The sequence below is a fragment of the Ranitomeya variabilis genome, chromosome 2 (assembly GCF_051348905.1).
Source record: "Ranitomeya variabilis isolate aRanVar5 chromosome 2, aRanVar5.hap1, whole genome shotgun sequence".
NCBI lineage: Eukaryota > Metazoa > Chordata > Amphibia > Anura > Dendrobatidae > Ranitomeya > Ranitomeya variabilis.
Genome location: NC_135233.1, coordinates 548,363,694 through 548,381,276, shown reverse-complemented (window position 1 = coordinate 548,381,276; position 17,583 = coordinate 548,363,694). Strand labels below are relative to the sequence as shown.

The 17,583-nt window shown below is 41.6% G+C and overlaps 1 protein-coding gene across 2 annotated transcripts in view; it reads right to left on the bottom strand.

The window, feature by feature from the left end:
• Positions 1-17,583, bottom strand: part of NECAB2 (N-terminal EF-hand calcium binding protein 2) — a 414,952-nt gene that overhangs the window by 164,817 nt on the left and 232,552 nt on the right. For both annotated transcript variants that reach the window (XM_077288176.1, XM_077288177.1), the window contains exon 5: positions 16,913-17,010. In XM_077288176.1, the coding sequence (XP_077144291.1) occupies positions 16,913-17,010 (98 nt within the window). The remainder of the gene's footprint in view (positions 1-16,912; positions 17,011-17,583) is intronic.

The following is a 17,583-nucleotide window of genomic DNA, read 5'->3' as shown; positions in this document are numbered from 1 at the left end:
TGTGTTATCAAATTTTTTAGCCAAGAACAAGGTCACTCTTAAGGAAATTCATTCATTGTTAGGTCTATTGCATTTTGCGGTTTGCGTCATTCCTATAGGTCGGGCTTTTTGCAGAAGTTTATAGGATGCCACTTAAGGTGTATCTTCACCTCATTCGCATGTTAGTATCCGTTCTGACCTAAAGGAAGACGCTAGAATTTGGCTCTCCTTTTTGTCAGAGCATAACGGCAGATCTTTGTGGCAGTCATTTTTTGTCTCTGGCGATTCTTTTCCCTTTCTTTTCACAGCGGATAGCCAGCGTGGCTTCAGTATTTTATTTGACTCCCATTGGATGTCCATCCTGTGGCCAATAAGTTGGGTGTCTAAGAAAGTAACTTCAAACGTAATGGTGTTGGAACTTTTTTCTATTTTTGCAGGAATATTAATTTGGAGATCACTAATGCAGAATTCCAGGATTTTACTCCTTTCCACTAACCAGGCAGTAGTTGTTTTTATTTATTTTTATTTATTTAATTTTTTTTTTTCTATCAACACGTTATCTTCTAAAAATACTTTTGCTGCCAGAATTTTGAGACAATTAGTTTTACAATGCCTGAAAGCAAAGTTGGGAAAGAGCCAATTTCTTTTCATAACTGACTCTTTACAAAATCGTCAGTGGTCGAATTTATTCCTGCAGGTTCCCAACGTGGATTCGGAAGGACCCTCTTACCCCTTTCAATTTGGGACATGATTGCACTCTGATACAGTATTTTATTTAAAAAAAAAATAAAAAATCGTTATCTAATAGATCATGGGCTGACTATTCGGCTGCATGGCTGAATTGGAACAATTTTTGCAACCTACATTATTTTGACCCAACAGTTTCTAATCCGGTAGCAGCACTAAAGTTTGCTGAATCTTTAGTACAAAACGGTTTGTCTTACTATGCAATAGCGAAATGCCTAGCAGGAGTTTCATTTTTCCTTAAACTTTCTGGCAGTATTGCTTTAACTAATCTTTTTCCAGTAAAGCAGTTTTTAAACGGCTTTAGGAAAACCAATTTTATACCTGACTCGAGACGACCTATTTCCCTGTCTTTATTGAAAGAATTGTGCTCCTGTCTCATCCACGTTTGTGTAAATTTTAAGGAAGCCTTATTATTTAGCTCTATTTTTTTTCTCTGTCCTTTTTTGGAGCACTTCGCGTTGGTGAGGTGGTTTCTGTTAAGAAATCAGAGCCTTCGGGACTCATGATTTCGGATGTCCAGATTCATGAGTAGTTTTTTTTTTTTTTTTTTTATTTTATTTATAAGAAAATTAAAGACAGATTAATTAGGCAGGGGATCTGGGTTGAAAATTAACGCGATCCATGTCTCTATCATTTGCCCTGTTGATAACACGGCAAATTGGTTTAAGGTCAGACCTATGGGGCAGGGCCCATTATTAATTCATAGAGATTTTTCTCCTGTTACTGTCTTTCAATTTAATTTTGTCCTAAAGAAATGTTTACGCTTTTTGGGTAAAAAACACCTTAAAATCACATCTCATTCGTTTAGAATCGGAGCAGCTACGGAGGCATCTAGGGCCGGGCTTTCCGATTCAGGGATAAAGGAATTGGGAAGATGGAACTCCAAAAGGTTCAAATTATATGTACGACATGATCTGTATGACTATTAATTATTGGTTTTCTTTCAGGTCCGCTAGTCATTTGGATAGTCGGACATTCTTTTATCTTCTGGGCCAGGAAGAGGGCCAGCCAACGATCTTATGCTGAAAATTTATCTTTTAATCCTTCTGATATTCAGGTCTGGTGGCATGGAGTTCGCGGCTTGAAATGGCATTGCCTGGTTGCTGAAGTGAAGAAATGGCTAATTAAATTTCCTTCCCCTGATTTAATTATATTTCATGTAGCTGGGAATGATCTCGGAAAAATCAGGACTCTTGACTTATTATCGGCCATTCGATCCGATATTATTTATCTTAAGCAAATTCTGCCTGATTCAAACTTCGTTTTTTCAAGATTATTCCCAGACTTTTGTGGCACGACAATCAATTTTCTTTTTTAGATAAAATCCGGAGAAGGGTCAATAAATCCATGGAAACATTTTTTCTTTTAATTTCAGGGTTTTCATTCCGGCATTTGGATTTGGAGGGTTTTTTACCGGGCCTTTATAGGCCTGATTTGGTTCATTTATCTGATATCGGCCTTGATATTTTTAATTTGGACCTACAAACTATCATTGAAAAATGGCTGTGTGGTTTGGGGGGGCCATGTCTCGCTGAGTCCTGGCCTTGTGGGAAAATCACCCATGTCTGGGTGGATTGGTTTATTGGAAAAGTTTGGTACTTTGGTTTTATAATTTATGGAGTTTATTTATTGGTGATTAATTTATGTAACCCTAAATAAACTACACGGCCATTTTTATCCACAATTAAAGCGTTTTGTGGTTTTATTGTATGAATGGGTTCTATGAGGCCATGTTAGCCCCCCGCGTAAACCTGAAAGAAATATAGCGGGGGTCTCATGGCCTCATGGACCCTGTCATTTAATATGACTTTCTGTCAGAAGAAAGGTCAAATAAAGGTCAGGTCAGTCATCTCTGAAAGTGTGACACTGGTTTTATCCAGTTTTTTCTGGTATGTTTGGCAGCTATTGTAACGGTTTTCTATTGGCTGTTAGCAGCTTTGCCGCTCTTTTTTTGAATATATAAACACCTGTTTTGTGGTATCTGGTCATTCTGTCAGCGGAAGAAGATAAAGAAGACCCCACCCTCCCTCCCCTGAATTCTTGTAATTTTACTGTCGTGTAGTTTAATTGTGGGAAAATCACCCATGTCTGGGTGGATTGGTTTATTGGAAAAGTTTGGTACTTTGGTTTTATAATTTATGGAGTTTATTTATTGGTGATTAATTAATTTATGTAACCCTAAATAAACTACACGGCCATTTTTATCCACAATTAAAGCGTTTTGTGGTTTTATTGTATGAATGGGTTCTATGAGGCCATGATATAAACATACTAAATCTGATGTTGCAGGGCTGGCTATGTCTCTTATGAAGGGGAGCTCTTAGTTTTTTGGGTGGTAACAGTACAGAACCACAGCACAATCTGTCTCCCAGGACTGACACTGATCATACTGTAGTTCAATACTTGCCTTTAATAACACAAGTCACACCCACATACCTCCATGGCTGGTTAGAGATTTGGCTAGTTCTTTTCGAGAATTATGGGATCCCCAACTTCCCAAAAATCTTTTCCCATGGAGGTACCAGGCGGGAGGTATTACTGTCAGGTTTCCTATCATAATTTTACCTTTCCATAGATAGGGAACATGGCAGGGAGAGCATCATCCCTCTGAGCCATATTAATTTGGAGTTGTTGCCGCAACAGTCCAGTGACATAAAACAACACGTAGTGTTCGCCATGACTCTGAAAATATGTCTCACATCTGTCATATCTATGCCATTCATAAAAACCTCAATTCATAATTTGCAAAGGAGGACAAGGGATTTTAAAGTAATCTGCTTGCCTCTCTTGTCATGCTGTCATATCACAAAATTCCTCAGTCAGTCCTGCCAGGTCTGCGATCCATTACATATTCACATCAGGGGGTCCCCGGGGTAATCTGGAGTTTATAGCCTTGATTAATATTCACTATCAATTATTAAATAACTTATAGATTTAACAATTACATCTCTGACATCACATGTCAATGAGGCATGTCACAAGACGTTATAATTCTGTGATTGTGCCTTGCCACTTCTAGGGATCTATCATTACCCTTTGTATTTTTGGTACATAATATTTTATTGCAGGTAATAGTAGGTTTCTGACGTAGACTTAAAAGGTCTCTAAGGCAAAAGACAAAGAGCTTCAAGCCTCAGTGAGGCCCGTTATTTTAGGGAATCTCACCTTCAGTCTGTGCGTCATAGCAGACACGCGGTCATAATCAGTGGAACATTGCTCCTTCTGAAGCACAGTCCTCTTAAACCTAGGGATCAGAACTAATTGCCATTTTTTTAAACTTTGTCTTACTTCAATCTTCAGGTTAATGAGCCTTAAAAATTATATTGTTAAAGTGAGTGAAATTTAACAACAAAAATCCCCAAGAGCTTTTCAGGTCATCATGTCTAATGGGTGGAGGAAATGTCTAAACATGCTGGTTTGACAAGTACTCAGCCAACATTGGCACATCATACTGCTAAATAATGTACAGCATATGGGGGTATTCAGGCTTCCCAGAATAACAGGATGCCGTGTTCTGCGTCCTCATTAGTCCCACGCCATGACCCGCTGACACCGCAGGCCTCAAAGTGTTTTCGTCTAAACGAAGACGAGAGAAACAGCACAGACTGCAAATAAATGACAGAACACAGACGCTGCAGTTCTGGGAACAAATGTCTAGATGCAATATGTGAGGGCTGCCGCTGATAAAGGGGATATGTAGCGCTGATATCCTGGGTGACACCGATGGCGACTTTGTAATCAGATTTTGCAAACCTACAGCGATCAGACAGATCTACAACTGCAATTTTGTGCATTGTTCAGGTGGACGCTGACAAATGATTAAATATATCTCGTGATGACCCAGTAAGTACAAATCTGCAGCAAAACGCTGGCGAGCCGGGTTTCATCAGAATCTTTTTATATACACTGTGTTCCAAATTATTATGCACAAAGAGTTTAGGAGTGATAAGGTTAGAATTATTTTGTTTGACATTTAGGCTATGTTCACACTTTGCGGTTTTTGCTGCGGATCCGCAGCGGATTTGAAGCTGCGGATCAGCATCCTTTTTCCATGCAGGGTACAGTACAATGTTACCCTATGGAAAAAAAACCCGCTGTTCCGACGTTCCTTTTTTCCACTCGAAAATCCGCGCTGATTTTCTGCGGGAAAAAAAGAAGTACCATGTCAATTCTTTCTGCGGATTCCGCAGCGGGTTTCCACCTGCACCAATAGGAAAAAGCAGCTGGAAACCCGCAGTGGAATCCGCAGTAGAAAAAGGACTGAAAACCGCAGTGAAAACCACCGCAGGTTTTGCACTGCGGGTTTCACAAATCAGGACCTGAAAAATCCGCAGTGAAAAAAGGATCGTGTGAACAAGGCCTTAAACTCATTGATGGTGATGTGTGTCAGGGCTCTTTATATCACTGAAAGCAATTGCAGATACCTGTGCAAATTAGTTTGGCAGGTGTGTCCAAATAAAGGCAAGACTACTTAAGAAGGCTGTTCCACATTATTAAGCAGTCTACATTTTTTGCCAAAATGGGAAAAAAAAAGGATGTGTCGGCTGCTGAGAAGCAACAAATTGTGGAGTATTTAGGTCAAGGCATGACTACAATCAACATTGCCAAGACACTTCATCGTGATCATCGCACAATCAAGAAGTATGTAGCTGATTCCCAGCACACACGTGAGCATGCTGATAAGGAAAAATTGAGGACTCTTTCCAACAGGCAATTGCGTAAGGTTAAAAGAGCAGCAGCAAAAATGCCTTGTCATAGCAGCAGACAAGTTTTTGAAGCTGCTGGTGCCTCCAACGTCCCCAGAACAACAAGATGCACGGTCCTTCAGAGGTTTGCAGCTGTGTGTAAGCCATCCTGTCGACCACCTCTATCCACTGCAACAAGCAGAAACGGCTCCAGTGGCCCAAACGATACATGAAGACTGACTTCCAAACTGTTCTGTTCACCGATGAGTGCCGTGCAACGCTCGATGGTCCAGATGGATGGAGTGGAGGATGGCTGGTTGATGGACACCCCATGAAAACACAGCTAAGGTGCCAACAAGGAGGAGGTGGAGTAATGTTTGGGCTGGAATCATGAGGAGAGAGATTGTCGGCCCCTTTATGTTCCCTGAAGGGGTAAAGATGAACTTCATAATCTATGTGGAGTTTCTAAAACAACACTTCCTGCCATGGTTCAAGAGGAAGAGCCGTGCTTTCCGCAGCAAGATCATTTTCAAGAATGATAATGCACCGTCTCATGCTGCAAAAAACACATCTGCATCTCTGGCTGCTATGGGCATAAAAGAGGACAAACTTATGGTGTGGCCACCATCTTCCCCTGACCTCAACCCCATTGAGAACCTCTGGAGCATCATCAAAAGGAGTGTCTATGATGGCGGGAGGCAGTTCCCATCTAAGCAACAGCTCTGGGAGGGTATTCTGTCCACATGCAAAACAATTGAAGCAGAAACCATCCAAAAACTGACAAATTCAATGGACGAGAGAGTTCAGAAGCTTCTTTCGAACAAGGGGTCCTATGTGCAAATGTAACATCACCTAGAATAAAGTTTTCACTTGAAAACTGTTTGATTTCATTTTGTAATAAGCTGATAATGCTTATAACTTCACAATTGACCATTTTGTTGTTCAAAATAAAAAAAAAAAGGTTGAAAACTTTGCTGTGCATAATAATTTGGAACATGCATTTTGAGTGTTTATTTTCAAAACCTTCAAAACCTATATGCCAACAAATAATGACATGGGTCAAACAGCTGTTAATAGGATAGGTGAAGACTTTCTGATCGGTTGGGTTTGACCGTTGGGACCACTTTATTCTCATTACAAAATGGAGAAGCAGGTCGGAAGTCGGACTCCCTCCATACATACTCTACGGGGCGGCAGAAAAAAGCCAAGTCCAATGCTCAGCAACCTCATAGGGAATTAATAGAGTGACGGTTGAGCCTATACACCGCAACTCCATTCTAAAGGGGATAAAATGTCTCCATTCTGCCGATCAGTGAAGGTTTCATCAGTCAGATCTACAATGGGAAAAATGTATTAATCTATCGTTCAGATAGGCTATAACTTTTTTTCTCCACATAACACCTTTAAAGGATATATGCACTTTTGCAGATGTTCTTTCTTCCACCAAAGAACCTAACAAAATCCAGAAAACGTGAATGTAAGCCTGGTATTTAGCCAAAATATAAAAACAGAATGTATTCAAATCCAGGCTAAAATTTACAAATAACATGACTGCAATAGGCACAGAAAAAAGACACAAGTCCTGCCATTTGTCCAGACAGAACTTTTTGACTACATGTGAGGTATCGCCGTGCTCATAAGGTGGGTAACAAACTGTGGGGTCCAATTTTTTTTGTTATTGTTTTTGTGTTACCTCTTGCAAAAGAGAGAAATTTGGGGCTAAAGCAACATTTTTCAGGTAAACTTATACATTTTTTTTTTCATTCCACGTTGCATTGATTGAGGTGTAGAAACTGAAGGGTTAAAATATTTCCAGGCAGCAGCTTTAAAGTATTTCAGGGGTGCGTTTTTAAAAATGGTATCACTTTTGGGGAGTTTTCAATATATTGGCCCCTCAAAGTCCACTCTCCCAGTGGGTCATGGCACCTACAAACCATAATAGTAAAATCTGCACTACAATACGGCACTCTGTCCCTTCTGAGCTTTGCTCTGTGCCTCAAAAGTTGTTCCAAATTACATGTAGGGTATTGGTGCACTCAGGAGAAATTGCACAACAAACTGAGAGGTTCATTTTTCCTATTAGCCCTTATAAAAATAAAAAAATTGGGGCTAAAACACAATTTTAGAGGTAAAAATTGTATTATTCATTCTTTTCCGCTCAATGGTATAAACTTTTGTGAGGGATATGTGATGTCAACATGCTCACTGCACACCTAGATGAATTCATTGAGAGGTGTAGTTTGTAAAATGCGGTCACTTATGGGGGGTTTCTGCTGTTTTGACACCTCAGGGGCTCTGCCATTGTGACAATGGAACCTCAAACCATTCCAGCAAAATGTAAACTCCAATATGGTGTTTTTTACCGTCTTACCTTCTGAGCTTTGCACTCTGCCTCAAAAGTAGTTTTTGACCACATATGGGTTATCAGTGTACTCTGGATACCACAAATTGTATGTTCCATTTTGCTCTGCTACCCTTGTGAAAATAAAAAAACTTGGGGCAGAACCAACATTTTTGTGGGAAAAATGTATTTCTTCATTTTCACAGTTCAGCATTATAAACTTATGTGAAGCACTTTTAGGTTCAAAGTGCCCACCACACATCTAGATACATTCCATAAGGTGTCTAGTTTAGTGATGAGCGAGCGTGCTTGGATAAGGTGTTATCTGAACACACTCGTGTCCTAAGTGAGTATTTTTGGTGTGCTCGAAAAAAAATACTCAAGCTAATGCGGCTGCATGGATCACGTTATCTTCCAATTTGCATGTTTTAGATGAGGCTACAGAATCAGAATCCAACAAGATGTCTACCCTTGTGTACTTGTATGACTGTTCACTGAAAGGGCCAAACTGCTGAACCTGCCTTAGAGGATCAATAAATCTGGAAATTAATGTTCAAATTAAAAAAAAATCAATCTTACTGCTCTGTTTGTTAGTCTGCGTCATTTTTTGCATCATCCTGAAACAGTCGGTCGGTAGAAAAGCTGCAGAGAACATAAACATTATTTCCTGCTGACTAGCTCCATTTTGGGCTGATGGGCCACTGACATCCTGCCCCCTTATTATTCTTTTTTACTGTTGCCTCCAGTTGTGTTAATCCCTGTTAACACGATCGTGTTTTTGGTCCAAGTTCTCTCTGTGATAAATAATGGCATCACTTGGCCAGCACTTGAACCAATGTTATTCATAGGGCTGTTTGTTTTTTTTTATTACATAGATCAAATGTCTGCAAGAAAAAAAGAATAAAACAATTTCAGCATGCACTATTCTCTTCCGAGTATCCAACGTGACTCGCCTATATTTTTTTTCTGTTTTAGTTGTAATATGAAACAAAATAGGATAATAAAAAGATTAAATTAAAGGAGAAATCGATGGAATTTCTTAACATTTTTGTTGCAGTGTTCCATTAACCCATTTCCTATTCAAATAATTTTCGTTTTTGGGCTTATTTTTCTCCCCCTTCTTCCAAGAGCGGAAAAATTGCAATTTCGCCATGACTTTTGCTTTTTTTTTTGTTTTTACACCATACATTCTGTGGTAAAAAATTCCTCTGAATCATGATTCTCCAGGTCATTAAATTTGAGAAACTTGTAAAAAAATAAATTTGGGCGGTTTTATGTCACCATTTTCTGAGATCTGAGCTATCCCCCCCATTAAATGAGCCGGTTGAGGGCTATTTTTTTTTGTGTGACGAGCTGACAATTTTATGGATATAAGTTTTGGCTATGTGCAAAGTTTTAATTTGTTTTTATCACATTTTGCAGGAAGTAGTGACTGGATAAAAACTTGTGTAGTGTTTTAATCTATTTTCTGGTTACTGATCGGTTAATTAATTTTATAGTTTAATAGATCGGATATTTATGAATGCGGCAATATTTTTTTAATTAACTTACTTCCGATGAGGGAAAATTGAGGTGATTTGAACTTTTATATCTTTTAATCAAGTTTTCTTTTCTTAATTTTTTATCTTATTTGTTAGTCCCTTCAGTAGACTTGAGCCCTCGATTGACCGATTTCTTACTGTAATACCCCAATATTACAGTATACATCTCATCCCCCTTTGAATCTCAACATATAAATGAGCTTCACATGACAACGGGTATCCGTGATTCCTGTGAGCTCTAATGAAAGACCCCTTATCTCACCTCATGTCACCCCCGAGATAACGGCCGCCTCCCCATTCTCCTGTAGCAAGAGAATAACCCTATTAAAACACACGACAAATCAGGTTGGATTAATTGGGCACAGCAGCCGTTTATTAACATTTAAACATACAACAATATTGGAACAATAAACCCCGGAAGTGGATGATCCTCGAAGCCCGAAACATATATTGAACATTTTCCAGCCAAACGTCCCACCTATTTTGGCCTTATATCCACCTTACCCCCAGCCGCTATGCACCAGCTCGGAGGCAAACTCCACCCGCCAGGCCAAAACCGCACACCTGTTTGTGGTTCCCCTAATAATCCCTTCCATGGGATTATCTATACCCCTTTGACCATTTTAAATCACCCCGGGGAGTCCAGGACCTATTGAGATCCCCCCCCCATTAATCCGCCATTTTCCACTTCTACCAACTTCGAGGACCACCACCCCCTGCCACGCTGCCGCGACAGATATTCTTCCATACTTAAACGTACATAAATACCTTCGTAATGCTAGAAACCCTACCTCTGAACCCATAATTAATAACAACTGATTTTAAAACTTTAAACCTTAAACAACAAAGGGAGGGTGGGTGGGAGCTTCCGTCTCTGGCCGGTGAGTACCCAAATGGTTGCCCCACTAACATGGCCACCCCCTTTTATAAAGTCCCCCCTCCCCTGCCCCCACCCCTGCTTCTCCCTTCAAATTCAAAAAACTCCGTCCCTCCCATCAGCTCTCTTTTAACCCTATACCCCCCAGCACTCCTGAGCTCCCTATTGTCGCACGTTTCCCTGTCATGGTGGCCTCCCCCAAGGGCCAGAGGCCCAGTACGGCCTTTCTGGAACACCAAGACAGCGGCAACATGGCACTTCAGCAAGTCCAATGACTGCCATAGTGAAGCAATGCTGCTATCAAAGATTGTCTGCAGCGTTTAAACGATTAACAGCCGCAGTGGGATCTCATCTCTGGCCACAGCTGTTTGAAACAGATACTAGCTATTTATTATACTCAGTATCTGTCATGTATGGAGAGAGCTCTACTCTCCCTGCATAGTCATCGCCATGTACACATGGTTCCTAGTGATGACTGTGCAGGGAGGAAGTGGGGAGAGCATTTTATTGGCGCACACACCGGAGGTCATAGTGACCGGTTCTCATTGTACTCTTGATATATGTGATATATGAGATATGCAATATATGACATTGCCATCTCCGTGTGCGGTTCCACCATTACTCCAAAGCAACATGCCCGCTGCCTTGGGGTCATCCTTGATTCCGAGCTTTCATTCGCCCCCCACATCCGATCACTGGCTCGCTCTTCTTATCTGCATCTCAAAAACATTTCTAGAATTCGCCCTTTTCTTACTTTCGACTCTGCAAAAACTCTTACTGTTTCACTCATTCATTCTCGTCTGGACTATTGTAACTCTCTACTAATCGGCCTCCCTCTTACCAAACTCTCCCTGCTCCAATCTGTCCTGAATGATGCAGCCAGTGTCATATTCCTCACTAACCGTTACACCGATGCCTCTACCTTGTGCCAGTCATTACATTGGCTACCCATCCACTCCAGAATCCAGTACAAAACTACTACCCTCATCCACAAAGCACTCCATGGCTCAGCACCACCCTACATCTCCTCTCTGGTCTCAGTCTACCACCCTACCCGTGCCCTTCGCTCCGCTAATGACCTCAGGTTAGCATCCTCAATAATCAGAACCTCCCACTCCCGTCTCCAAGACTTTACACGTGCTGCGCCGATTCTTTGGAATGCACTACCCAGGTTAATACGATTAATCCCCAATCCCCAGAGTTTTAAACGTGCCCTAAAAACTCATTTGTTCAGATTGGCCTACTGCCTCAACGCATTAACCTAACTATCCCTGTGTGGCCTAATAAAAAAAAAAAAAAACATAATCAGGTTCCTCGCATCATGTTCTCATACACTTTATGCAGTTAATAGCACTCTGTGTCTGTACTGCTACACACATAGGCAGTTAACTGGTTCATACAGCTTTACATGAACACCCGAGCCTTACACGATGGCTGGTCCAAATAATTAAAGCAATTGTTACCATCCACCTCTCGTGTCTCCCCTTTTCCTCATAGTTTGTAAGCTTGCGAGCAGGGCCCTCATTCCTACTGGTATCTATTTTGAACTGTGATTTCTGTTATGCTGTAATGTCTATTGTCTGTACAAGTCCCCTCTATAATTTGTAAAGCGCTGTGGAATATGTTTGCGCTATATAAGTAAAAATGATTATTATTATATGGTAATTGCTGTTATGTCCTTATATGCTGCAATTTTGCCGTATTTCTGTCATTTTGTGTGCGGTTTACAATGTATGCTTTATTATAGGGAATGTGCAGTACCTTAGATGAAACACTAGATGGGGTAGCATAGTGTACATAGTTATTTATAGGAGGGGTCAGCTGCAGCTAAGAGAGGAAGGATTTCCTCATTTGAGTCAGTTGGGCAAGGGTGCCCAAACCGCCTTCACGGGCTTAAGTGCCCAGAATGTTAGCAGTGACCATGCAACATTTATCAAGGGAGAGGCCCAGCCATCCACAGCACCAGGCCTGAACAGCAGTAGGCCAGTACAGCTGCAGGAAAGGAGACTTAAGACCGAAGCAGTGACAGTGCGGGGACTCAGGTGGCTCCATTATATGGCAACTTATCGCATGGGCTAATGCCCTCAGATCCATTGCGAAACTGCTGATGGAACTCTCAGATGCAGTTAGTTTGGACCAGGAGTACGCTGTGTCACCGCAAAGTATAGTACAGATTGCTGGTCGCTCGCCATGTGGCAACTGACTTCAGAGGCTGATACTCATGTGTGTGGCGAAACAGAAAAAGAAAGGTCTAACCGTAGCAGAGCTAAAAATGGAAGACGCTGAGGAACCATACAATACGGAAGGAAGAAATGTGCAATGTGAAACCTCTTGTAAATGCTGTGAAGAATATGGGTGTGCTGCGTAAAGAAAACAGTAAAGTTGTTCATATAAAAGTTGATATGAAGTGTCTCAATCTGTGCAAAACCGTCTACAGGGAGTCTAGAGCAGAGCAGAGGGGACCCTGATGGCGCAGAAAGTGAAGCCACAGGTATGCAGAGTAATGGACACTATTTTCATGTGATGTGAGGCCAGGGCACAAATGCCCCGGTGTCCTCGGCCATGACTTTGGCCTGGCCCTCCCTCACATGAAGTATGGATTTTTGAGGGCGTGAAGAGCGCAGTAGCAGGATTCAGGCGCCATAACTGACGCTGATGGGAGGGGGTAAGTATTACAATGAGGAGAGGAGGCAGGGATTTCTTCTAGGCACCACATGCCCCGAAGCTTGGAAGAAATCATTAGCATAAAGAAAGATTATAAGATTTCCCAACAAGACTGTTAATATGAGACATACAGGTAGAACCAGTGTAACATTTGTATTACCTGTTTGCCCATATTAATAGGTCCTATACGTCCCGGGGGAAGGGGGGGTGACAGATTTCCTTTAATATGGCACCATTAGTTCACAACACTTTATAGACATTGTCATCAATGCAGTGGCAGACAAAGACAGAAGAGGGTCCTCTACAAGTGTAAGGGTGTGACAGGGGCTATTATATGCCTATCCCTCTCTAAGCAGTGTTTGTACCAAGGGCATGGTTTTATTCTATTTTTGTGACTGTATTAATATGTGAATCTATAGAGTTTTATAGGCACTAGTGTATTGTGATTAATGTAATTATTGTGATTAATGTATAATGCTATTCTTGTGTATATACAGTAGTATATAGGGAAAGTCTAGGGTTAAGTGTAGAGTATATAAAGCATAGCATAGGACTTGTAGATTAAATTAGAAAGGGGGAAGATTTAGTTGGGGGCACATTAGATACAATAAGTTCAGTGCATATTGTTAGAACGTAGTGACTGAAGTTAAATAAGTGAAAAGTGAAGTCTGCCCAGCAATCAGCTGCTGGGGCAGACAGAGAAAGACAGTTGGTGATTGGTCCAGCCTAAAGTGAGAGGGGTTAAGGCCAGTAAAAGACAACAACTTCCTGGTGTAGCTAGTGAGCGAGGAGAGTTTGTTGGTGACAGCTGCCAGGGCGAGTTCAAATGCAGTGGGCTGAAACACGGCTTGGGCATAGACGCTTGGGGGCTTGGGGGTATGAAGTTGCACAAAACTCCTTACTGACATTCCTGCAACATCCAGAGCCTAAGGCTCAAGTCATGGGCTATGGAGAGCGCCGACAACCCTTCCGTACAGTGGAAGATGGGCATGGAACCGTGTGAGCATAATAGTGCGAATCTCGGAATACTGCGAAGCCGAATTGTGAATCCCTGGGCCTGACAGGAGGATCAAGTGTAGGGGTAATCCATACTGAACGTGCAAACAGGAGTGAGATATTCAGAGTAGAGGAAGCGGAGGATGGAGGGTGCTGTGCCCGAAACTGTGTGTTAAAGATGGCTGTACTTGAACTGTTTAGTAAAAACGAACTGTGTGTCCCCTATTGAATGTGTGGCTGTTCCTGGATCCGTGGAGACAACAGAGGCCTGAGGCCAAAATGTAAGTGGAATGCACTGTACTTACAGAACATGGGAACTGGGACACCATTTATTTGTGGGGAGCCAGGGTGTGGGAGAACAACAACCCCTCACCAATGAACAATATATGGGCCCCTCTCTGTGTCTGTAACAAAGCTGCTTGCTGCCGTGGAGGTGGAAGTGAGCCCTCTTACCTCTTGGGCCCCTATGAGGTTGCACAGGATGCACCAATGATATGTCCGCCTCTGCATCACTGTCCCCATTGGTGCTCACAATCTAAATTCCGTATCAATATGTTTTTGGAGGGTGAGAGGAAACCAGAGAACCTGGAGGAAACCCACGCAAACAGAGAGAGAGTGAGTATAAAGGCTCCAAGGGGATGTTGGTGGGATTTAAGCCCAGGACCCCATTGCTGCAAATCTACAATGGTAACCACCATTTGCATTGATGTTCCCATATTCACACAATTTTATGTCATCTGAATGCTTACAGGGTCACGAGGACTACACGACAAATAATAAAAATCGCAGAGATGAAATGTTCTTAGACGGCAGACAAAGGATTTCCTGCAGATTCAGGATTTTAGCCGGTAACGTCAATGGATCATATCATAGCTCAGATCACGCTGTACATCTTGTATGTCACGTTCCCCTGATGGAAAGTGAAGGTTCCTCAACAGCACTAAGTAGTTTATCCTTTAATAACGCTGTGGGCTGAAGCACATCGTCATTTCCATGTGTACACAGTGAACCCAATATATTTCTCCCTCTTCTGCATTTATGAATAATAAGGTTTATACGGCACAGCTGGATTCCTTTTATCAAAATAAAGAGCTCCGAGAAAACGGGTGATAATAAAAAATGAACTAATATCTTACTATCTGGTTTTCCAATCAATAAGACACAATATATAGACACAGTAGGTGCACGGATGATGCATGAAAATCGCAGATTTTTACAAGATCCGGTCCATTGTACTAGTAATACAAGATGTCACTCTGCCCCTCGTATGTTTATTGTGACATAATAAAGCTATATGCATAACAATACACATCAATGGGAATTTCCGGTGACATTTCTGGTAATATATCACATTTTCATGTCAAAAACTGACAGTTATCCAGACATGAGCAGTATAATCATTGATGTATACTGTTCTCTCCACAAACAGGTTCAGCGGTAGTTAAAGGCCCACTGATTGCCAGGATCGGGAACTTGTGTGCTCCAGTTAATGGAGCGGCAGTCAGACTGACAGCACTCAATGGTCAGACTCCCACTGATCTAGCGGGTAGGATACAACTTGTAATGACAGGAATATCCCTTTAAAGATTATGTAATAAGGATTGTATACTTTCAAAGATTAAATTATTAAAAGTTTTACTAAGGCGTGATGTGCTCTGTGAAAATCTCTTTGATCTTGTACTTTTATAGGCAGGGCTGTGGAGTCGGAGTCGGATTCCATTTTCGTGGAGTCGGAGTTATGGAAATTGAGGAGTCGGAGGTTTGGCTTACTAACTCCACAGCCCTGTTTATAGGGTCACTGATCTCCTCGGTGGCAGCTAATCTCAGGATAATGGACAGTAGGCAAGATATTATCCCATATATACAATTTTCTCTCACTATTGTATTATTACCCTCGAAAACATGCTATTCGTTTCAATACACTTTCACCAATTTAGGGTGGTGTTCACATTAGTCATCCAGTCAAATATTCTATTTGGCTACGTTATGAGCTTAATCTTTTTATAGGTAAAATTTCTGTCCCCTAAAATGGGCAAAAGTGGAACACTTAAAAATGATGCAAAATGTTTGCACAACTTTAAAAAAAAAAACAAAAAACAAAAAAACACCAGTCTTGGCTGGCTATGTCAACTCCAAGAAGGAGCTTAGCCTGAAGGTGGCAAACTCCACAAAAGATGCATAAATTAAAAGAAGTCTGTTAGCACAGAATGGCCAGAATGGCTGTTCAAACAAAGAACAGGCCCTTGGTGCACCCCTGGCGTTGCGAAACAGTTAGGTGCATCTACTTTTTCTATTGCCACACTACCTCTTCTTTGATTCCCCCCATGAGGTTTTGGTGCGTTTCTGACATATTTCTGCTGCGTCAGAAACGCAACGTCTTACAGTTCCAGAAAAGTGGATGGGATTTCTAGAAATCTCATACCGGCTGTGCTTCTTTTTGACGCAGTGTAAACTGACCTGCGGTGCATGTTCCACATCTGCAGCATGTCAACTTCTCTTGCGGATGCGCTGAGTTTTCTGGGCAGAATTTCCCCATAGACTGGCACATAAATGGGAAGGTGCACGTAAACGTTTGGCCACCCTTAGGGTGCACCGAGCACCTGTACTTGGCCTGAATAGTCAGTCTGTGCTGACTGACTACTTTTCAGACAGAAATGAAGACCAGTTCTTGTCTGGAGTACATTTTATAAGGTGGAGAACAGCAGTGGAAAGGTGCACTAAATCCATTAAGAGGTGCACACAATGAATTTAGCAGCTCATACTCCTGTGCACCCTTCATGAAGACTGGACTACAAAATTGATGGGCTGCAGCCGTCACAGCTCTTTCAGTCAGTAGCTACTGATAGGCTGTAGCACTCACATGACATTGTCACATGAGCGCCGACAGAGACAGTGCTCACATTGCTGGACTGCACTGGTCCAGGAGATATGTGCTTATTTTATTTGTGGGACTGTCGCATTTATGAAGCAGTTGTCATACTGGACACACCTTTGCGTACCATAGAAGAGTACGGATACACATCTGGGCTTATTTATGGACAGAATGAAAATGACTTGTAAGACAGCGAAATCTGCAGCTCACCTTCTTGGTGTAACCCATTGCCTTCAATATAGACAGATTGAGTGTTTCCAGTGAAGAAAGGACATCTTCATAATCTCCCATATGATTTGCAAAATAATCTGTAAAAATAGAATAACCGGTCAGAAATTGGCGGCGCACCAGAACTGTACTATACTGCAGAGGATCTGTCTTCATCCGTGGTTTGATGGTCTGTGTGGCCAATAAAGGTTTCTGTAATTCAGTATTACATTATTGTATCCATTAAATGTCTCACTATGGTACATCAGAACTATGGCCCCCCGGCTGCTTTGGATAGACAGATCAGAGAGGAATTCACATCTAAGCTACAGTGCTCACTAACATTAGCACAGAATCAAAGTCTTAAAGCATAGGTTTACCTTCCTGTACAAGGTTAAAGGGGTTGTCTGACCACCAAAAAAATACAAAAAGCAAGGGATGGGTTAGAAGAAATAGATCAAGTGGTGCATATTTATTAGCCCTAACCCTCCCTGGCTCCAGCACAATGCACTCGGATGGTCCCCATTGGGAGATGAAATAAGGTTGTCTCATTATTTGGTTAATTGACTGCTGAAACCCTTGATTGGTTGCAGCGGTCATAGAGTCATACATCTTGTTCCAATCACCTAACAACAGGAGTAGTTCACTTTTTCAAGTTGCTTCTTTCGTTACCC